General features: G+C 37.3%; 1 protein-coding gene across 2 annotated transcripts in view; it reads right to left on the bottom strand.

The window, feature by feature from the left end:
• The window catches only part of HS2ST1 (heparan sulfate 2-O-sulfotransferase 1), a 204,803-nt gene that overhangs the window by 37,836 nt on the left and 143,101 nt on the right, over window positions 1–23,866 (bottom strand). For both annotated transcript variants that reach the window (XM_004480914.5, XM_004480913.5), the window contains exon 2: window positions 3,017–3,255. In XM_004480914.5, coding sequence (XP_004480971.1) covers window positions 3,017–3,255 — 239 coding nt within the window. The remainder of the gene's footprint in view (window positions 1–3,016; window positions 3,256–23,866) is intronic.

Raw genomic sequence — 23,866 nt, forward strand, 5'->3', positions numbered from 1 at the left:
GATGTTTAATTCATATATAAATAATAAAGCAGCTGAGAACTGCACACAGAGATAATGAAAGTATGATATTAAAACAAAACTGTGTTATATAAGGATAATTTAAAATTATTTTCAAGTCATCTAGTATAATTTTTTTTAAAAACTGGGACCTCATATATGGGAAGCTGGTGCTCAACCACTGAGCCACATTAGCTCCCCTGAGTTGATTTTTTCATTTGTTTGCTTGTTGTCTGACTTTTTGTTTTTAAGAGGCATCGGGGACCGAAACCGGAGCCTCTCATGTGGGAAGCAGGTGCTCATCTACTTGAGCTACATCCACTCCCACTAGTATAATTTTTTTTAACTTAAAGTTATTTTAAAAGAAACTTTATATTACATAAATGTTATATAAAAACCATAGGGGATTCCCATATCACCCACTCCCTCCCCCTCCCATACTTTCGCACATTAACAATATCTTACATTATTGTGGTACATTTGTTACAATTGATCATTTTTATATTGTGATTTTTTTATTTTAATTTTTGAGGTAAAGGAGAATGAAGCCAGGACCTTGTATGTGGGAAGCTGGCACTCAGCCACTGAGCCACACCAGCTCCCCATAGTATAATTTTTAAAGTTTAGATTTAGATGGAGTTTACTATATTGAAAGTAAAATAAAAATGCTATCTAATATGTCATGAAAAGGAAAGCAATAAATATGACTTGAAGAACTGCTTCTATATGGAAAAAGAGACTAATAAATAACTTTGATACAGTACGTTAGAAAATAGGTGGTATTTAGCCATGCCTAATTAAGACTAGGTTTGGAATTACCAGCCAACATTTTAAAGTATAAAAGATTATTTCTCTATTCTGCTCCAAAAAACATGTTTTAAGGACTGTTAAGTAATCCAATTGCTTTTAAATTTGCATTTATGCTTTTTTTCTGTGGATTTTCTTTTCTACATATGACTAATAAGCTATTGAAAAGCAGACGCTTTATGTCATCCAAATGCCACTGGAAAAATGTACTGCTACATGATACCTATAAATGTCATATCTGGTGAACTTCTGTAGATTTATATATCATGAACAAAATGGTTGATGTCATTGCCAGACATCTTATAGTTGCCAGACAACTCTGCAATGCTGGACATAAAAGTGAACAAGCAAGCTAACTAGTTTTCTAAAAACAATATGGAGAAATATGATATTATGTGAGCATTAGCAAATATTCCTTTTAAACTAAGATAGATTTTGAAAAGCAAAAATGCAAATAAATTTAAAACTTACTAAACCACTGGATAAAAACTGGGAACTTAGTACAATTGCCCTTGAGACATACAATATTATATAATGAATAATTTTTATGACCCACTTAGCTAAATAAGCTGTTTCTTCTCATTTACAGAAGACTTATTTGGTTTGGTAGAAAGATGTAGATTTTTGATTCTAGGGAAAAAAGCATTTGAGGATTCTGCAGAGTGCCAAGAATTATATGGATAGATGATAGGTCATATACCACTCACCTTTAAAAACAGTTGTCTAGCAAATAAACCAATCTTAACCTTGTGTATTAATGTGAGAATATTCTCTTGCTTCAATGTAAGGATTATAGTTTTGTGAAATAGTGTGAAAACTGCCAATTCTGTTACAATAAAACAAGTTCAGCTGTTTTCAAAGAGGTAAATATCACTCTAAATACAGGACTAGTATAAATACTTTTTAAATAAGGCTACCATTACATGGTATTTGATTCTAAATAGTATTTTCAAATATCTTTTTTCCTATTTTCATGGGACCCAATTCCCACCTATAGACAGAACTCTATTTATAATTAGAGACGAAACTCCAGACAGAAATATGTGCTACTTCTGCTACTGAAGAAATGGGAAAATGTGTCACAGCTAATTCCCCCCACTTACCTTAAAACCATTCAATGAAAATATCTATCTATCCATCTGTTTTTCTAAAACTTCTAAGAACTTAAAAGGTAAGATTATGTTAAAAATGTAAGCCAAAATCCCTGTTATCCGGGAGTTAATAGTTAATAATTACATAAATTACTGGGTAAAGATGAGATGAGGGTAGCTACAAAATTGACCCATATAAAGTACAGGTATTCATCAACAAAATTAATGTTTTCCTATCATAACTTGAGACAATATAAAGACTTTCTTTTTTGTTTTTTTAACAACTTAGTCATGTAAATTCATTTATTTATGTATTTTTTTGGTAACAGGTAATCATTTTTTTCTTTTTTTTTTCTTTTAAATGTTACACTAAAAAAATGAGGTCTCCATATACCCATATACCCACCCACCCCACCCCTCCCACATCAACAAACTCTTCCATCATTGTGGCACATCCACTGCACCCGGCGAATACATTCTGGAGAACTGCTGCAGCACATGGACAACGGTCCACATTGTAGTCCACACTCTCCCCCAGCCCACCCAGTGGGCCACGACAGGACACACAACGTCTGGCATCCGTCCACGCAGCACCACCTAGGACAACTCCAAATCCTGAAAACGCCCCCACACCATATCTCTTCTTCCCTTTCCCGACCAAGAGCAGCCACCGTGGCCACCCTCTCCACATCACAACTACAATTTCTTCCCTTACTTTTCACAATAGTTCCCCAGCAGAATACTAGTAAGTCCACTCTAATCTATACTCTATTCCTCCATCTTGTGGACCTGGATGGCTATGTCCAGGCCCCCTCTACATCAAGAGGGGGTTTAGATTCCACATGGATGATGGAGGCAATTCTTGCAACTGTAGGCACTCTTAACAATTAAACCATTCATTAATTCACTTCTTTCACAAATACTTATTATATACAAGAAAATCTGCCAACTATATGAAAAATGTAAAATTATGCAAAACTTGCTTGGTGCCTTCCCCCAAGAGGTTTATGATTAGCTGAAATCAGTATACATATCCCTTTAAAATGTTTTACCCTTTTGAGACACAAAATTTGAGTAAGGAAGTGACAGAATTATTTATGCATTCTCTAAGTGGTATTTACCTGATCTTGCAGCGACATCACTGGATTATTTTTAGTAGTATTGATGTGAAGGACATGGTATTTATTCTTTGCACACAGGTCATAGGCGATATTGGTAAAAGAGGTGCTTGCAGTTTTGGGGACTCTGTTATAAATGATCACCATGTCCTCTTCCTCATCTAAAGATGTATCCTGCCGAGGGCCATCCATTGTATGTCGCTGCTCAATTTCTCGGACTTCATGTCTTGCGATAGCCCTTTCTGCAAAGAAAAACATATGAAGGAAGCTTTTAGTGAGTCTATAAGGAAGTTATGAACACTGAACTTTGGACTATGATAAAGACAAAAATAACAAAATGAAACAAAAAAAAACAAAAGGCCAAGCCATATGAAAAATATGGGTAAATTAGCTGAGTTTTTAAGTGCATCAATCCAGCTGATTCTAAATCATACATAGACAGGCAATAACATAATTTTCTAATTTAAGAACTGCATAAGAGCAATTGAAGAAATGTTTTGAGGACCAAAACTTGGCATTATCTTTGAAGGCTATACACAAGCATATTAAGAACAAAAAAGTTATCAAGTTTAGACTATAACAGACCAGAGAGTACTTCAGTGCAGTTCAAAGTCACTTTACATTCTAAAAGAATTCCTACACCTGAATTAATTCTCAAATACACAAATCATTTATAATTTAAAGTAAAGACTTTGAAATTACTACTTAGGATTTAGTTAAGTCTTTGGTTTATGAAAATGTGGCAGGACAATGATTATAAATGCTGATGTGGCACTGGGTAAAAAGAGTAGAGAGAAGAACACTATAAACCCTTTTCTTTTTGGTATTGAGTTACAGATAAGTCCTGATTATGTTTATTCCTTCAAGTCCATGTTTCCTCTAATTCAAATCACTGTTTACTGTGCAGTTTTGCTTTCTATTTATATTTTATGTAAACATTAGTTTTAAATATTTTTTTAGAAAAAGGAAGCAACAGGAAGAAAGAGAGAAGGAGAAATGAGGAGGAAAATCTGTAACAAGACTGCAAATTACTTTGCACAGGGACAGCATTTCACACAAACCATGTACCCAACTACCACCAAATCTTTGTACAAGCTGTCTCACATGCCTGGAACACTCTTCCACTCTTCCCTCCATTACTTTACTCCACCAACCTGACTGTGGTGAACTGCTCAACCTTCACATTTCAACTCAATCATCATTTCCCAAGGTAGTGCTATCTGAGCTCCTTAACTAGATCAAATCACCCATATATAGAGTCTAATGCTACATGGCTCTTTGTATTTACCAGAGTTGCAATTTTATGTTTACATATGTGATTATATAATTAGTGTCTGCCTCCCTTAGTGTCGATGATTTATTTAAAAAGTGACATGAAAAAGCAAGTGTCATAATTACAGTATCCAGTTAAGGCTTCTAACATTGTCAGACCATACATCTTAAATTCTGGTTCAGAAGATATGGTTACCATATTACAGAGAAAGTATACTCTAAGTTGAGGATTTACATTCAGAAGACTTGAATTAAAGTTCCAGCCTTCCTTATTAGCAGTGGGCTTTGGGTTACCCAAAACAAGAGGAAAAGCACATAGATAACAAATGTACATATGTGTTGTATAGGTATGTGCACATGTATGTATTCTTTTGGGGGAGAGAAATAGGAAGAGAAAGAGATAATGAGTGTAATGTTGAACACATCTAGGGCACTAGGAGATGCCATGTAGATGTTATGGGAATATGGGTCTAGAGTAATGTGCGAGCAGAATAAAGACATCTGGGAAAACCATGGGAATAGATGAAGCAACCTTGAGAGAATAGTAGCATGAAAAGAGGTCCTAAGATAGAATCATAGGAAATAACATTTAAGAGTCAGGAAGAAAAAGAAAATCCATAGAAAGAGGCTGAGAAGAAATAGAAAAGAACCAGGAGAGACTTTTAAGAAGCACATACCATATGTTAGAAAATATATTATTTTTCATATCAATAGTGCTTTACAAAAGAATCCATAAATCAAAGTAATATATGATGATATAGTATCTACACAGGCTTTGGAAGTTGTCTCATATTAAATTCAACATATTTTCTGAGAACTTTTGGACATTACATTCAACAATTTTAAAAGCATCTTTGAAATAATCTCAAATTGTCCTCAAAGCCCCAAACTATTACAGTATTGTTAGTTCTACATGCCCTTCTTTTTCTACTGAGGGTAGAACAGAGTGGTTGACATTCAAGTACTGACAGGTGTGAGAGGTTTCCTCCAGCAGCCCTGATATGCATGAAATTGCTTTTAAAGGATTCCGTCACAATCAATAATGCTGAGGTTCACTATCACTAGTTTGTCTGAAGTCAAGTATTTGGAAAAGAAGCAGGTTTATGTATTTCATGAATATCCAGTTTACCTATAGAAAACATGATTCAAGAAAAACTACAATAGTAATAGTTTTTGTAATTATACCAATTACAAAATTTTACTTGTTCAAGTAATTGTTTTGAAAATGAGCTAATAAATTAAAATAATACTTTAAAGTCAGTTATTTTGTTTCTTTGTGGATTTTTATTTTTCAAGGTGCTAAAACTCCAGCTGGACTATGAGACCATCATATTTTTTAAGAGTTATCAGTGTTCTTGGCCCATTGTATATTTCACACAATTGAAAATTTTTTCTTAAATTATGAATAGATGCAAAAAACTGGAATCATTAATTTGCTCATTCAAATAATACATTTATATACATTTTCTACTTTTCAAGTGTTTTTATCTATTCCATATATTTATTAATATAGTGTTAGGCCTAAGGTTGTATACAAAAAGGTTAAAATAAATCCAGTGAGGAAAATTGAGTGCTTTGTTAGTAATAGTTGTTTTTAAAAAAATCAAAACACATTTAGTTGAATAATGACAGTTATTACTGTTGACAGTAAATGATTCTTTTATTTCCTATAACAATACCAGTTAGTGTTTGAATATGGCCATGTTCTTTATGTATTAAGGTCGTATTTGATGGTTCCAATTCTTTATCAAAGATATTCTGTATCTAGTTAGAGCAGCTTCTTCTAAGACTCCCTTAAATTACTGGGGAAACTATATTAGTTACAGCATATTTGTAATGCACTTAGAGAATACAGGCAGTATATTTAAAATAAGAAGAAGCATTTTGATGTAATGTTTTCTTCATGTTTGAGTAATAAATTACTGAAAATCTGCTATGCAAGCTATTTCCTAATCACCTCAAATATATAGCTTACAAATAATATGAATGAAATCTGAGAGTCATGGAATTAATTACAGGCAGCCCAATTACAGGCACTAATGTTCTTAACACTGAAGCATTTAAGAAAATGCACATTGAACTCCATGGTAATTCTAGTTCTTCTGGGCTCCTGTTTAAGGTGGTACATATTTTGGTTGGATGAACCTTCCCATGTGATACATTATCAAGAAATTAAAGTCTTTTAAAAGACCATTACTAATAGCAACAACTAACCATTTCTGCATTGGTAAGACATTAAAGATCTTACTTATTAAAAGAATATAATGAATTAAGCTAAGTATAAAACATTGCATTAAATATACAAACTAAATTCCACACATCATTAAAGCCATAAAGATGTAGATACCAGACTATAGAAAAATGGAAGAAAAGAGAATTGAAAACATGTAACGTTTCTGTATTTTGGATAACAGTTTAGGACTGGAGGGATAAAACAGTAAAGGGAAAGAGCAATAAAACTGCCTTGCCTATAAATATTGAAACTTTTGCCTATGAAAGTAAAAAATATAAAAAGAGATAGATAACAAGTATATAAATAAATAATAAATAAATATAAAGGTAAAGAACACTAAGGAAAATAGGACCAAATTTTAAAAATAATTATAGGAAGAAAACAAAGAATTGGCAATGACAATATTAAGAATCCAAAAGATAATAATAAGCTAAGGTGGTTTACAGGAAATATACAGCATATATGCACAATGGAACAAAATGAAAATAAGCCTTAGTGGCTCATAAAGATTTTTTGGGTCATAGATTTCTTTGAAAAGCTGATGAAAACTATGGACCATCTCCCCAGAAAAGTATGCTTCTATGTTTCAGGGTTTCTTAGAGCTCAATCATGGGTAAGTGAAGAGGCGGCATGGATCCTAGGTTAAATGCACCTAAAAAGTGGCTCCTAGGACAGCAAGCCTGAGGAGTACGCCTAGAGAAGAAAGAAGCTAATCATAACTAAGGATCACAGGCAAAGATAAATTCTTGGATAGACTTCACAGTATCTCTCCAAGAATAGTCTATGGATTAAGATGCCTTGGCACAATAATTTGACCTATCAGGACTCCCTGGCAAGTATGCCTATTGCACAGCTGGATATGCTAGGTTCTAAGAGCTTGGTACCATTAAATACATGAATTAAAGTATATCCTTGGCATCTCCTCAGTCCTGCGTAAATTCCCAAATATTACTTTGTAATGTAATTTATTCCCCAATAAAATGTGTACACAATGAGTAGGAAGCAATAAAGCTGCTCCAAAAGATCACTAGTATGAGGCCATTTAAATGAATCTTTCTTCAACACTACTTACAATGAATGCACTAGCCAGCCAAACACTAGCTGATCCTTGTTGAAGTAATATTTTGTAATCACTGTACATTAAGCAAATTGGTTGTCTGGTTGTATATATCATTTTCTTATGAGTGCCATTAGCCTGAGTCAGTCTCCTTGAACCCATTCACCATAGTGAATGACAAAATAAATTTCTATTTGCAAGGTTGAAGGCTGGTAACTGCATTCTTATATGGTTGGCACATAGTTAAACAGGGATGCCTGTGTTATCATTTAACCTTACAGTTTCTGGTTATGTGGATTACCCTATAAAAATTAGCTGAGAGTGATGTCTACTTCTGAAAGGTTATAGTTAGACATACTTTTCACTATTCCTCCTCCTAAGTACAATTAAGAACACTGGACATTATATAAAACAAACATAAGGCTCTAAAAGGTAAACAGAAGAAGGAAGACCAGCCAGGCACCTCGGGACCCAAGGAACAAGATAATGGTGAGTTTTCTTTTTGCTTATATAGCAGACTTCTAGCTGAAAAAGCTGGCAACCTGGAAATGCCATTTAGAACAACTACAAAAAACGCCCCAACAAAAGCTGCTCTCCCTAGACAAAGAACAAGAAAAGGGCAGCACTGCAAGACAGAAACCTAGACAATAACCATTGTTTCATTCAAACTCCACAGAAAAAAACTGTGGCCCACCCACACCAGCAAAGACCAAGTGGGGAAGTGAGACTTCCACTTGCAAGGCTATAATGAGGCACATAACACCCCTACTGGAGTGGTATCAGAGAAGGCCCTCATCTTAGCCAAGGGGAACAAGGTACCCCTGAAGTGTTGGTGAAGACCAAGTGAAGAGTCTGGACTTCTAACTCTGGCAATAAGGTGAGGACTTCTCCTCCCTACTCAGTGGTGTCAGAAGTTTTAGTGAAGAGTAAGGACTTTTACTAGTATCCGCTGGTAAGAGGCCACCCCCATGATTATATCAGTGGAGATCACATAGAGACTTGGAAGCCCCACCAACTCACCCACCAGCAACAATGAGTACCACCCTTCCCCACCCAGAGTGTCAACGTAGGCCAAACAGGGAACATGGACTTGTAACTCCTCTTGGCAATAATAGTGTCAGAAAAAGCCAGCTAAAATAGAAAGAAGGCTTAAAGAAGATTCATAGTAGTAACATAACAAAAAAGTAACCAGGCTCTGGGAAGGAGACGTGGCTAAAGCAAGTGGGCTCCCATCTACCATGCAGGAAGTCCAGAGTTTGATTCCCAGGGCCCCCTGGTGAAGGCAAGCTGGCCTGTGTGGTGAGCTGGCCTGAGCAAAGAGTTGGCCCATGTGGCGTGCTGGCCCATGTGGAGAGCTGGTGCACCAAGATGACACAACAAAGGAGACACAAAGGAGAAACAATAAGAGACGCCACAGACCAGGGAGCTGAGGTGGTGCAAGAAATTGAGTGCTTCTCTCCCACTCTGGAAGGTCCCAGGATCAGTTCCCAGTGCTGCCTAAAAGAAGACAAGCAGACACAGAAGAACATACAGCGAATGGACACAGAAAGCACACAGCAAGCGCGAAAACAATGAGGGTAGTGGAGGAGACATAAATAAATAAATAAATCTTAAAAAAAAAAGTATCTAGGTTCCAATCAATATCACTCATCATATCAAGAACCAAGAAGTTCTCAAAAAGAATAAAAGACAATCGATAGATGGTAACACCAAGATGGCAGGGACTTAAAGTAGCCATGATAAAAATGTTTCAATGAGCAATTACAAATATGCTCGAACCAAATGAAAACAAACAACAAAAAAATAGAAAGTTTCAGCAAAGAAACAGTCTCAGTAGAGAAAAGAAGATATAAAGAAGAACCAAATAGAAAGTTTAGAACTGAAAAACATAATAGCCAAGTAGAGGTGAGAGAGGAAAGAATCAGTGAACTGGAAGGTAGAACAAAAGAAATTATATAGTTTGAACAAAAGTAGAAAACAGACTAGTAGAGGAAAAAAAAAAGAACAAAGCTTCAGTAATGTGTGGGATTATAAAAATATCTATAAAAATATCTAACATTGGTGTCACAGAATCTTGGAAGGAAAGGAGAAATAGGGAAGCCTGAAAGAATACTCAAAGAAATTATGGTTGAAAAACTTCACAAATTTGGTGAGGGACAAAAACATAAAGATTAAAGAAGCCAAGCAAATACCAAACAGGATAAACACAAAGAAAGCCATAACAGGATACATCAAAATTTTACTTCTGAAAACAAAGACGAAAAAATAAACACAAATCTTATAAGTACTCAGAGAAAAATGAAATCTTCCTCATAGCAGAAAAATAATTCAAATGACAGGGGATTTCTCATCTGAAACCATGGCCATCAAAAAGAAGCGGCAAGTGGAGCAGATGTGGCTCAAGCAGATGAGTGCCTGCCTCCCACATGGGAGGTCCCGGATTTGGTTCCTGGTACCTCCTAAAGAAGAAAGACAACAAGCAGACATCAAGCAAAAACAAGGAGCAGACAACCTGCAAAAACAATGAGCAGACAAAGGGCAAAAATAATGAGCAGGCAATGAGTAAAAGACAACCAGCAAAAAACAAGCAGACAATAAGCAAAAACAACACCATTCATAAACCAGCCATGTTAATTATACTCACTAAAATGTATTACCATCAAGTCTACCCATTTCCCCACTATTACAGTAAAGTTAACTAAAATTTTTAAGAGCACCGTAAATTTTTTTTAACAAATAAATTTTATTAATGCATATTAACAAAGCATAAATCCATCCAAAGTGTACAATCAATGGCATTTGGTACAATCACATAGTTATGCATTCATCACTCCAATCATTCTTAGGGCATCTTCATTATTCTAGCAATGATAACAACAATAATAAATAACAAAACCAACCAACCAAATAGAACTTATCACCTTTCAAGCTCTGTATGCTTTCCCTGCCATACCTAGATGATATTGCTTCCTTCTCTCATTTATTTGTATTTGTATTTTATAGAACAGACTTATATATGCAATATCAGCCATATTCATATTTTACCTGAGGTTTCACTATTATACAGTCCCAACTTACATTTTTTTAGCTTTCCTTCTAGTATTAAAAATGTCCTTAGGCTTTTGCTTTCAAGCACTGTCATATCCATGTAAGAGCTCTGCTAGTCACAACCAGCATGAAGTGTTCTCAATAGTTCATTTGAAAAGATTTACAAGCAAATTTTAACCAATTCTGTACAGATTAACCCTCAGCTTTCCATTCTCTACCCTCATTTTATTTTTCTGATGACCCATGTTCTAATTAGTTCCATGAATTTACATAATATACTTAGTTCATAATAGTGAAATCATACAGAATTTGTCCTCTGGCTTGCTGCACTCAGCATGGTGTTCTCCAGGTTCATCTATGTTGTCATATGCTTCATGACTTCATTTATTCTTACAACTGCATAATATTCAATCATGGTTATACAACACTGTTTCTTCATTCATCAGTCGATGGACACCCAAGTTGTAGCCAACTTTTGGCTATTGTGAGTAATGCCACTATGAACATCAATGTGCAGATGTCTATTTGTGTTACTGCTCTCAGCTCTTCTGGATATATACCTAACAATAGTATGGCCAAGTCACATGGCAAGTCTATTTCAACTTCCACTGGAACTACCAAAAACAGTCCTCCAAAGTGGCTGTACTATTCTACATTCCCATCAACAGTGAATAAGCTTTCCTAATTCTCCACAAAGGTTCCAATGCGAAGGGGAGGGAAGACTAGAGTAGATCAAGCACAGGGCATTTTCAGGGCACTGAACTTGTTCTGCATGATCTTGCAATGACAGATAAAGACCATTTAAAATTTTGTCAAAACCTATAATGTTCACCTTGGTGCTGAGGGCAGGAAAATGGAAAAAGAGGTGTAATATGGGGGCATTTTTGGAACAAGGAATTGTCCTGACACTGCAATGACAGATAGAGGCCATTATATATCCTGCCATAACCTATAGAATTGAATGGGAGAGAGTGTAAACTACAATGTAAACTATAATCCATGCTTTAGTGGCAATCCTCCAAATGTGTTCATCAATTAAAATGAATATACCACACTAATGAAAGAAGTTGTTAATGTGGGGAAGGGTGGGAGGTGTGGGGAGTGGAGCATATGGGATTCCATACTTCATTTGATAACAGTAGACTGTGACAGGTTGTTTATATAATATAATACCTAAAGTGACCACTAAAATAACTATATAAAGAATAAGTTTAAAAACACTAGATTTGATCCCAGGTTTTGGCACCAAAAACAAAAAATTTTAATTGAAAATAAAAACACTAAGATAAATCAAAACACAGTTCTAAAAAAAAAGTTCAAGTAAGCCACAGGATGGCAGGAAAAAGCAAACAGAAACAAAAAACAGAAAGAACAAACATAAAACAAAAAATAAAATGGCAGGTTAAAGCCCTAACATACCAATACTTACATTAAATGCAAATGGTCTAGACACACCAATGAAAAGGCAAAGACTGGCAGAGTGGATTAAAAAACATGAGCTGACTACACGTGTTCTCCAAGAAACTTACTCATACAAAGCAGTATAGGCCACTGGAAAATAAGAAGGAATAGATGCAACATGCGAACATTAATCAAAGGAAAGTAGGAGTGGCTATAGTAGTACCAGATAAAACAGACTTCAAGGCAAAAACAAAACAAAACAAAAACTAACAAACAAAAAATTACCAGAGACAAAGGGACATTATATAATAATAAAAGAGTCAATCTACCAAAAACACAGTAATCTTAAATGAACATGCACTAAACAGAGCTGCGAAATGTGTATATATACACTGAATATCATTTAACTGTAAAAAGGAAGGAAGTATTAGTGACAAATGCTACAACTTGAATGACTCTCAAAATATTTACGCTAAATGAAAGAATTCAGATACAAAAGAACCGAAATTTTATGATTCCATTTATATGAAATATCTAGAATAAGTAAATCTATGAAGAAAGAAAGCAAACTGGTGGTTTCCAGGTACTGGAGAAAGTGAGAAGTAGAAATTAACTGCTTAATGGATATGGATTTTACAACAACATTAAAAACAAAACATTTGTAAAACATTCAGTTTTTAAAGCATTTACTCATTTTTTTTTTTTTTTTTTAAAGATTCATTCCCTGCTCCCCTTGTTTGTGCTCACTGTCTGCTGTGTCCATTCCCTGTATGCCAGTCTTTAAAGCACCAGGAACCGAACCCGGGAACTCCCATGTGGAAGAGAGGTGCTCAATCGCTTCAGCCACCTCAGCAACCTGTTTTGCTGTGTCTCACTATCCTTCCTGTCTCCTTGCTGTGTCATCTTGTGCCACCTGCCCATCACAGCAGCTCACTGTCTTGCTTGTCCTCTCCAGGAGGCACTGGAAACCAAACCCAGGACTCCCATGTGGTAGGCAGGAGACTAATTGCTTGAGCCACACCTGTCTCCCTAATCTATTCTTAATTCATCAAATATTTATTGAGTGTATGCATGTGAAGGCCTTTTGCTAGGGTATGGAAGTACAAATCATATATATATATTTATACTATACTTGCACATTAATTATATATTCGATCTGAACATTAATGAAAATAATTACAAACTTCATGTGACTGAAGAAATACCACATAAAAACTGGTTAATGCCTTGAGATAACCTATTAGGTAAGAATATTAAAATATCTGTTAAATATCCCATCAATTCAATAATCGCCAGTCTAATTCTTCTCTCTTTATTGTCTCTCACATTACTAATTTAAAGGAACATAAGTTATATTTTACTTAATATACTTACTAAGCTTGTTTACCTCCTAAACAAATTTATAGCTCAAACAGATAGATAGTTGGAAAAAGGAGTATTTTAATAGCCTTTTTAAGATAATTGTGACTCTTCTTTTTTGACATTACATTAAAATTCAACAAGTAGTAGTTTCTTAAAAGTTAGCTGCATACACTACAATCGCACGTGATAACATGGATGAACCTTGAGAATCTTATGTTGAGTGAAGCAACCCAGGCATTGAAGGACAAATACTATATGACCTCAATGATATGAAATAAGTTAACTGCCTCAGAGAGCTAGAGTCTGGAAAAGTGGCTTACTGGAAATCGGGGGGTGGAGGAAGGATGTGAGTTAATGTCTGTAGGGGTGGAATCTGTGATGAGCTGGGGGTAAGTATGAGCACAAAGAAGGGACAAAATGGGGGCAAGGGGTTACCTTCGGGTGGGGTTTTCTGGGTTTGAGGGGGGCTGGGGATGGGAAGAGGGGTAATATGGTCCAAGAAATAGGTGGGAGGGAGGGGCAACATACAAACATGGGAGAGTGCCAGAAGTTCATTGAGAACTAAATGTTGAGTAAAACATATCAAAGTATAAGTAGGAGGGTTACCTGGTTAGGACGCTCAGGGGGTATGGTCTGATGCGGGAGGACTCCGGAGGGAATAGCTGAAGGCTCATTTTGCCAAGGTGGGTTCTACCACTGGGTGGGGTGGACCCATATCCTGGGGAAGACTAATGCCGTCGAATAGAGAGAACTGTATCTCTCGTGAGAAAGGACGGCTCCCAGGGCATTAGATTGGCAGGCGTTGTGGGCCCTAAGGGGAGGGGAAAATGGACGTGCAATGGATGGAACAAAGGTAAATAAGGGGGCAAAAGAGGAGCTATGTGAGAGTACACGAGGATGAATATAAAACAGCTAATATTACACCAAAAACATATAGGGGACGGCAGACTAATAATGAAAACCATAAGACAAAACATAGGATAACTAAAATATTTGGAAACACTGTAAAACCTAAAGTATGAACCACATAGTAAGCACAAATGTTACCTTGTTTGAAAACTATAGTTTCGGAATCTGTACATTAGTTTCAGGAAATATGATATGAATAAGTTAAAAGATTATTGCTGTGGAAGGGAAAAGGTTTTATGGTGGATCTGGGGAAATACTGTATATTGTATATATGAGTTTTGGTGATCTAAGACTCTTCTGAAGCTGACATTATGTTGGGATTCACTTTACGGGAAGTTTTGGATCACAGAGTGGTTCAACAATGGCAGCGGAGGAATACTGATATGGGATGTTATTGACAGGATATATATGGTTGACAGGGAGTTATACAGGGCATATGCCCAGGGTATATGGTAATGTCTATATATACTCATAGTGGAAACAATTAAAAACAACAGCTGGGGGGGTACTGGACTCCTGGCCGGGGGGTCACTGTTGTGGGCCCTGGGAGAGCAGCGGCAATCCTCCAGGTGCAACGGCAAGAACCAGGAAGGAAGGAGGGCCCAACAGTGGGCTCTTGATACTAATGGCTACACTTTTGAGCCTATGCACCTGCAATAAAAACAAGGCCTAGAGTAGCATTGTGCCTGGGGGTTTCCTCCTGACAGCCTTCATGTTACTCAAATGTGGCCACTCTCACAGCCAAACTCAGCGTGTAGATGTGATGCATTCCCCCCAGCGTGGGACACGACACCCGGGGATGAGCCTCCCTGGCACCGAGGGATCACTACCACATACCAGCTGAAGAAGCAACTAGAAAATGATCTTGAATTAAAGATTCAATGCGGAACAGCAGAATATACCTATCTACATATAATAACATGACTTCGGGAAGCGGTTTGACCTAATGTAAGGGGGAAATGGAAAGGAGAAATGAGATTATAAGGCTGTGAGTCTCTAAAAAAGAGTCTGGAGGTTGTCAGAAGGAATACCCCTATGTACAACTGAACAGAGTCTAAGAGACAGATAAGGTAGATACAACCCCAGGTATTGGTTCTTTTGAGGGATAAAGAGACCCACGGGTTCTATGGTCATGGCAGAAGGGGTTCACTGCCATGACAGATGGCCCTTCTTTGGAGCTGGTGTTTCTGCGTGATGGAAATGGACTCAGAGGGGATCTCTTTTCACAAGACTTGCATGCTACTTTATTGGAATTGTAGTTGGTGCTGGGTTTAAGATATATGTAGGGGATTTGAATCTCTGGACTGATAATATGACACCCAGGCCCAGAGCCTCAACAGACTTCAGCTCCTACACTTTGACTTATTGGACTTACTCCACTCAGCTAACATGGAGTTGAAGAAGGTCAACCACCACAACATGGAGCCTAGAGTGTCTACAACTAGAAGCGGGAAGAGTGCATCCAGTACCCATGTGCAATCTAAGCCCTCACTTGACATAGGTGTGCAATGGACACAACCAATCCAATGTCCACAGAGAAAATGTGGAATGGGTGTGGGAACGGTAGCCATGGGGGCTGCTGGGTGTAGGGAACGGGAGGAAGAGATGAGATGTGGAGGCGTTTTCGGGACGTGGAGTTGTCCTGGATAGTGCTTCACGGACAATTACGGGACACTGTAGATCCCCCCAGGGCCCACTGGATGGAACGTGAGAGAGTCTGGGCTATGATGTAGACCATTGACTATGGGGTGCAGTGATGCTCAGAGATGAACTTACCAGGTGCAATGGATGTATCACGATGATGGGAGAGAGTGTTGCTGTGGGGGGAGTGGGGGGCGGGGGCGGTGGGGTTGAATGGGACCTCATATATTTTTTTAATGTAATTAAAAATAATAATAATAAAAAAAAAAGTTAGCTGCAATGAGACATAAAAAACATATTAAGGGGAGTGGATGTGGCTCAAGCAATTGAGCCCCTGCTTTCCACATGGGAGATCCTGGGTTCGAGTTCCAGTGCCTCCTAAAAACAAACAACAAGCAAGCAAACCAAAAAAACCAAATCAGGGTAGCTGATGGGGTTCAGTGTTTGAGCAATGGCTTCCCACATATGAGGTCCTGAGTTCAATCCACAGCTCTGGCACCTCAAAAAAAAAAAAAAACCAAAACAAATTAATGAAATTTCGTAAGCCATTCAGATCTACCTCATACTGGTCATTTGGAAAAACTGGTTTGCAGAGTTATACAGATATTCTAGCATAATACCAAAAAAAAAAAAACAACCCCCCAAAAAAACATTTATTAATATCACCAATGTCATCCAAAAAGTCTTCAGCAGATACCAGTTTTCTCAAATTTTGTAACTGGAGACAAATTCTGTCAGGTTTACTTTTTTAAAAGAAGATTTATTATCATGTATTTATTTCTCTGCGTCTCGTTGTTTGCACCCGCTGTCTGCTCGTCTTCTTTTTAGGTGGCATAGGGAACCGAACCCAGGGTCTCCATGTGGGAGGCAGGTGCCTAATCGCTTGAGCCACCTCTGCTCCCTGCCAGGTTTACTTTTGAGAAAAGCTCTGCCAACTACCCAAGTATGAGTAAAGATAATATGCTTGTCAGTCATTCTTTCAAGTAAAAACAATGTTCTTTGAAAAAAGGAGCTTGTTAAGCTTGCAACTTAAGCAATCATACAAGTGCCTTTCTTCAAGACAACGATCGGGACTTTGGCAAGCAGCAGACGTGCTTGGGGTACTTTCCATTTTGTCCCAGGACATTAAAAAGATATGTACTAAATAGACAAATTTTAATAAAGTTAACTATTTTTACTGCCTTATGATATTCTTAAATGGAAATGACCTTCTAAAACACTTGATACAAGGCAGTGAAGACATCTTCCAGTGAAAAAGGAAAATACATCCTAGAATATTATACAGGACTTTCACAATGCAAGACTTTGTGAGGCATCATTTAAAGAGGGATACCTGCCAGAGTTAAGTATCAGTGGTCGGAAGACAAAATGATGATTAAGACCTGAAGGAGGGCAAAAGCAATAAGGATGAAGTTCAGGGACTGGTAGGAGATAGATTAAGAGGACAGAAACTTAGGTGAGGAGAAGAGGAGATGAGGGAATTGGAAGAGGCTAAGATGTCTCTAGGCTTTTGCACTGAGGAAGATGGCCCCATTCGCTGAATTTCATTATTAGGGGCAAGAGGAGGAGCAACTTGTGCAGAAGGAAGGAATTCAGAACAGTGGTTATTCTATAGTGAAATCAAATACGTAGTAGGCCAACAGAAGAATCCATTTTGATAATGGCTTTTACTTAGCATATGTTATGAATACTACCTTAGTGTGACTAGGTTAGACAGGGTGGAGAAAGCACAAAAGCAGGAAAGGTCTGGAGTAGAGAGTTTAACATGGCATTTGTTCCTTCATGGCCCCATGGATATCCAGATACCCAGGTGTTTGACTTTTGGAGAAAGGGGATACAGACACATGTTGAAGGAGGTGGTTAATGAAGGGCTCTGTAATAAACAAGGACACTGTATTTTTAGGGAAACACCAGAAGCCATAATAGAATTTCAATTGTTTACTACAACAGAAGTTTATTTCTTGCTCAAGTACCAATGTGAGTGTTTCCATTTGGCAGGTGATCTTAACACAGATGATTTTATGCAGTGATTAAGGGAATCAGGCTTCTTCCTTCTTATAGTTTTGTCATTCCCCAGGACCTCAAAGTATTTCCATCCAAATGTCAGACATGGGATGTCAGGGTGAAGAAAGTACAAAAATTTCTTAATCATTTAGGCAAAAAACTAGTCAGATGGCCCCACCTAGATGCAGGGGTGATGGTGAGAAATCTAGTCCTTGGGTGGACAGGCAATATATAATATGGGAGGGAAAACATGAATATTTGATGCATAGTTTAGCCATCTACACATACAGGCACACAAAGCAAGTTCACAAGTGATAAAGCATAACATGGATAGGGAATATGAGAAGTTTCTCCATCTTGGCACCATGAAGTCTATTATTACACTCTGACATTTCCTCTTGGGACAGTAGCAGAGGTGACAGTGCTTGGTTTTGTTTTGTTTTTTAAAGATTTATTTTATTTATTTTTTCCTCCCCCCTCGTTGTTTGTGCTCACTGTCTGCTTTCTGTGTCCACTCCCAGTATGCTCTGTATCTACTCATCTTCTCCTTAGGAGGTACCGGGAACTGAGCCTGGGACCTCCCATGTGGAAAAGAGGTGCTCAGTTGCTTGAGTCAACTCTGCTCCTGCTTTGTTTTGTCTCTCATTGAGTATCCTCTTTGTGTCTCCTTGTTACATCATCTTGTTGTATCACCTTGCTGCACCAGCTTGCTATCTTGCTCGTTTTCTCCAGAAACCAAACCCAGAACTTTCCCAAGTGGTAGGTGGGAGCTCAATTGCTTGAGCAACATCAGCTTTTCAATAATGCTTGGTTGATAATGATGGTTGCCCAGTGGACAAAGAGGTGATAAGCAAATGCTTGGGGTGGGGGGATGGGGATTCTATTTTTTCTTTTTTAGAATATATGGGAGACTTTCCCTAGAGATTTCCAAAAATATCAGAATAACATTTTAATAGTGAATAATGTCCTGTGTGAACATCTGGGGTCAAGAACAAATGAAAAATACCATATTAATATAGTAGATTCCATATATATTCATAGGGTTAATGAGAAATTTGGATTATCAGTTTTAGACACAGCGAGTTTGAGGTGCCCATGGAACATCCATACAGGTTGCTGAAGATACATATTTCAGGAGAAATTTTTGGACTAAAATAGAAATTTAAGAGTCCTCATACAATGGCACCAACTGGTGTCAAAGGAGTGAGTGAGATCATTCAGGAAAAGTATAAAGTTAAGAAAAAAGAGCATCAAAACAGAATTTTGAGACCACTAGTTGTTTACTTAAAGATTTCTATTATCAATACCATCCATAACATATACATAAGACAACCAAAAACAATACTTTAGTATCACTGCAAAATCAGATGCTACCTATTAATGAGCATTATGTGTTTTTTGACCATGCTGTCCACTTTCAAATATCTATTATTTAGTACCATTTCAACAGTATAAAGGAGCTGTAAGACATACATGCTTGCTTTACCTTTAACTGACATGCTTCTGGAATGTTTCTTGAGGGCACAGATAAGTTTCGTAGCTCACAAAGTACATAGTTGGGCTTCATTATTATAGAATACATTTAATTAAAACAAATCTCTGGAATTTTTTTCAAGGTGAAAATACAGTTATTATAGTGTGGAAGATGTGAAGTAGGGAGAAAGTAAACTATTCAGAAAAGACATTTAAAATTGTTTTTAAAATGTAAAACTGAAGGAAAATATAATAGGAGGGACTCCATTACATGTGAGCCTTGTAATCGAGCTGAAATACTAATTTTGACATTAAACAATATGCAGGAAGATATAGAGATTTTTTCAAGTCTTAGCAGAAGCCCAAACTTCCATTAAAATTTTATGATTTCACTGTTGAAATAAATACCATATCAAGAAGATTAAAGCATTTTCAAAATCAGGAAAGAAATGCCAGCACTGTCTAAAAAGCTGTATTATTTTCACATGCCAACAACTGCACCTGGTACTCCATTCACCAGTAAGTGAAAAGAAGAGTAACTAGTGCTGAACTCCAGCTGGGTTTGAAGATCATTAACTAAAACCTAAATCAGCAGCTGTTTGAAAATTAGAATTAGTGGTACTGAAAAGGTGCTATCATTTTACTAGAGTTTGATATGAACCATATTCTAAAGCAGTGGTTCTCAATTTGAGTGTGCATCAGAATCACTTGGAGGATTTGTTTAAAATACAGATTCCTGCTTTCCCCACCTGACTAATGCTGTAGGGCTTGAGAATTTGCATTTACAGCAAGTTCCCAGGTGATGCTCTATGCCAATAAACTTGATAACTTAAGAGTCCTTGAAAAAGAAAAATAAGCAAAACCCACCCAAGAAGTACACTGAATAACACTTTGTCTATTAAATAAATTACATTTACAGATTTTTAAAAAGCCTTCTAACAAATAAAACAATAGGCCTTGATAGTTTCACTGGGGAATTCTACCAAACATATAAGAAGTAAGTAATATCAATTCAGCACAAACTCTGGAAGAAAAAAGAGAGCATTTCCCAACTCATTTTATGAAGCCAGCATTACTCTGATACCCAAATCAGACACATAGAAGAAAACTAGAGAGCAATATCCTTTATGAACAGAGGGAAAACATTAATAAAATTTAGCAAAATAAACCCAACAATATATAAAAGGATAATCATCATATCCATGTGGTTTATCCCAGGAAGCAAGATTGGTTTAACATTCAAAATCTGAAGTAATTCACTATATTTACAAGTTAAAAAGAATGTCATATGATCATCTCAACAGATGAAGAGGAAGCATTTGACACAATACAACATCCATTCATGATTTTAAAAAATCTCAGCAAACTTTGAACTGACAAAAGGAGATCTTTGAAAAATCTACAGATAACATCATATTTCACTGAAGGACTGAATGGATGCTTTCACCCTTAGACTGGGAATATATTGCCAAGGGGGTCTGCTCTCACCACTTCTATGTAACACTGTCCAGGAGGTGCTAGCAAGAGCAAAAAAAGGCAAGGTCAAAATAAACAAAGTAGGGGAAGCGGACTTGGCCCAGTGGTTAGGGCATCCGTCTACCACATGGGAGGTCCGCGGTTCAAACCCTGGGCCTCCTTGACCTGTGTGGAGCTGGCCCATGCGCAGTGCTGATGCGCCCAAGAAGTGCCGTGCCACGCAGGGGTGACCCCTACGTAGAGGAGCCCCACACGCAAGAAGTGTGCCCCGTAAGGAGAGCCGCCCAGCACGAAAGAAGGTGCAGCCTGCCCAGTGAATGGCGCCGTACACACGGAGAGCTGACACAAGATGACGCAACCAAAAGAAACACAGATTCCCGTGCCACGGACAACAACAGAAGTGGACAAAAAGAACACACAGCAAATGGACACAGAGCAGACAACTGGGGCGGGCAGGCGGGCAAGGGGAGAGAAAATAAAAAATAAATCTTTAAAAAAAAACAAAAGCAAAATAAACAAAGGTACAGAGACCTGAGAGAAAGAGCTAATACTGTCTTTTGTCACAAGCAGCACCACCATGTCTAAAAAATTCCCAAGGGATCTACAAAAAAACCTACTAGACTCAAAAAGTGACTTTAGCAAAGTTGCAGGATACAAATCAATATATACAAATAATTGAATTTTACTAATAACAGATAATCAGGAATTAAAAATTTTTAGAATGCCATTTATCATAACATCAAAAATATGAAATACAGATGTTTGACAAAATATGCATGATTTATTAAAAAAAAAAAACATTTCTGAGAAAAATTAAATAAGACCTAAGTAGAGAGATATAACATGTTAGTAGTTGAAAGACTGACAACTGTCAGTTCTCCCCCAAACTGATCAATAGATACAATGCAATCACAATCAAAATCCCTGCAAGTTTTTTGGTATAAACTGATCAAATGATTTTAAAACTTATATGTAAACTCAAAGATCCTAGAACAGTCAAAACAATTTTGAAAAAGACAAACAAAATTAGGACTACCTGATCTTAAGACTTATCAAGGTACTGTAATCAAGACAGTGGTGTTAGTGTAGACAGATATCTAGACTGATAGAACAGAACAGTGAATCTAGAAATACAATCACATATGTATAGTTAATTGGTTTTCGACAAAAATGGCAAGGAAATTCAATGGGGAAATCATCTTTTCAACAAATGGTAGAGAAACATTAGATAGCCATATGTTAAAAGAAACAAAAACTTTAATTCTTACCTCACACCACATACAAAATTGAATTAAAAACTGATCATAGACTTAAATGTAAGAGCTAAAATTATAAAACTTCTAGAAGAACTATAATCCTAGGAATCTTGGGTTTGGTAAATATATCTTAAACAAGACACAAAAAGAACTATAAAAGCAAAATCGATATATCAAACTTCATCAAAATTAAAAGAAACTTAAGAAAAAGGCACGGCACAGACTTGGAAAAATTATTTGCAAAATATATAGCCAACAAAAATTTTTTTCTAAAAATACTGGATAACCACTTTGAAAAAGTTTGACAATTTCTTAAAAAGTTAAATATATACCCAGTATATAAACCAAGCTTTCTGCTCCTAGGAATTTACCAAAAGAAATGAAAGCACATGTTCCTACAACGTTTTGTTTATAAATATTCATGACAGCTTTATTTATTTTTTTAAAGATTTATTTTATTTTATTTCTCCCCACTCCCCATTCCCCCATTGCCTGCTTTCTGTATCCATTCGCTGTGGGTTCTTCTGTGTCTGCTTGTATTCTCCTTAGGTGACTCCAGGAAATGATCCTGAGACCTTTTGGAGTGGGAAAGAGGTGATTACTTTCTTGCGCCACATCAACTCCCTGTTCTGCTATGTCTTCTTTTTTTCTCTCCTCTGTGTCTCTTTTTGTGTCATCTTGCTGCACCAGCTCTCTGCATTGGCCGGCACTCCTGCGTGGGGCAGCTTTCCCATGCAGGGCAGCATTCCCACATGGGCTGGCACTCCACGTGGGCCAGCTTGTTGCATGGGCCAGCTTGCCCTCACCAGTAGGCCCTGGGCATCGAACCCTGGACCTGCTATATAGGAGATGGAAGGACAGTTGGTTGAGCCACATCTGTTTCCCAACAGCTTTATTTAAATAGCCCCAAATGGGCAACGAGTCACATGTCCACCAATAAGTAAATGACTAAACAAATGGTGATAAATGATAAATGGTGACTCATATGATGGATTTCTATTCAACAACAAAAAGGAATGAACTACTGACGTACATAAATTTTTTTTAAAGATTTATTTATTTATTTAACCCCCCCACCCCACCCCCATTTGTCTGTTCTCTGTGTCTGTTTGCTGCGTCTTGTTTCTTTGTCCGCTTCTGTTGTCGTCAGCTGCACGGGAAGTGTGGGCGGCTCCATTCCTGGGCAGGCTGCACTTTCTTTTGCGCTGGGCGGCTCTCCTTACAGGGCGCACTCCTTGTGTGTGGGGCTCCCCTACGCGGGGGACACCCCTGCGTGGCAGGGCACTCCTTGCGCGCATCAGCACTGTGCATAGGCCAACTCCACACGGGTCAAGGAGGCCCGGGGTTTGAACCGGGGACCTCCCATGTGTTAGATGGACGCCCTAACCACTGGGCCAAGTCCGTTTCCCTGATGTACATAAATATTAATCTCAAAATCATTACACTGAATTAAAGAAGTTAGACCCTCACCCCCAAATTGCAGAAGACAACTATGAAAGACTTTAGGGAAAAACCTGGAGGAAATCTATATTGTTTTGAAAAGGCCTTAAAAGTTTTTGTTATATTTTAAAGCCCAAACTGGAATACACGATCTCAATATTATGGGTGTGCTTTATAAAACAAAGATAATATGGAACTCCTATTAGCAGACTCATACTCAAAAAATTTTTTTCTTTTATGTTTTTGATATTTAATGTGCAGGAATGATTGAATACTTACAT

This window comes from Dasypus novemcinctus, chromosome 9 (genome assembly GCF_030445035.2).
Source record: "Dasypus novemcinctus isolate mDasNov1 chromosome 9, mDasNov1.1.hap2, whole genome shotgun sequence".
Taxonomy (NCBI): domain Eukaryota; kingdom Metazoa; phylum Chordata; class Mammalia; order Cingulata; family Dasypodidae; genus Dasypus; species Dasypus novemcinctus.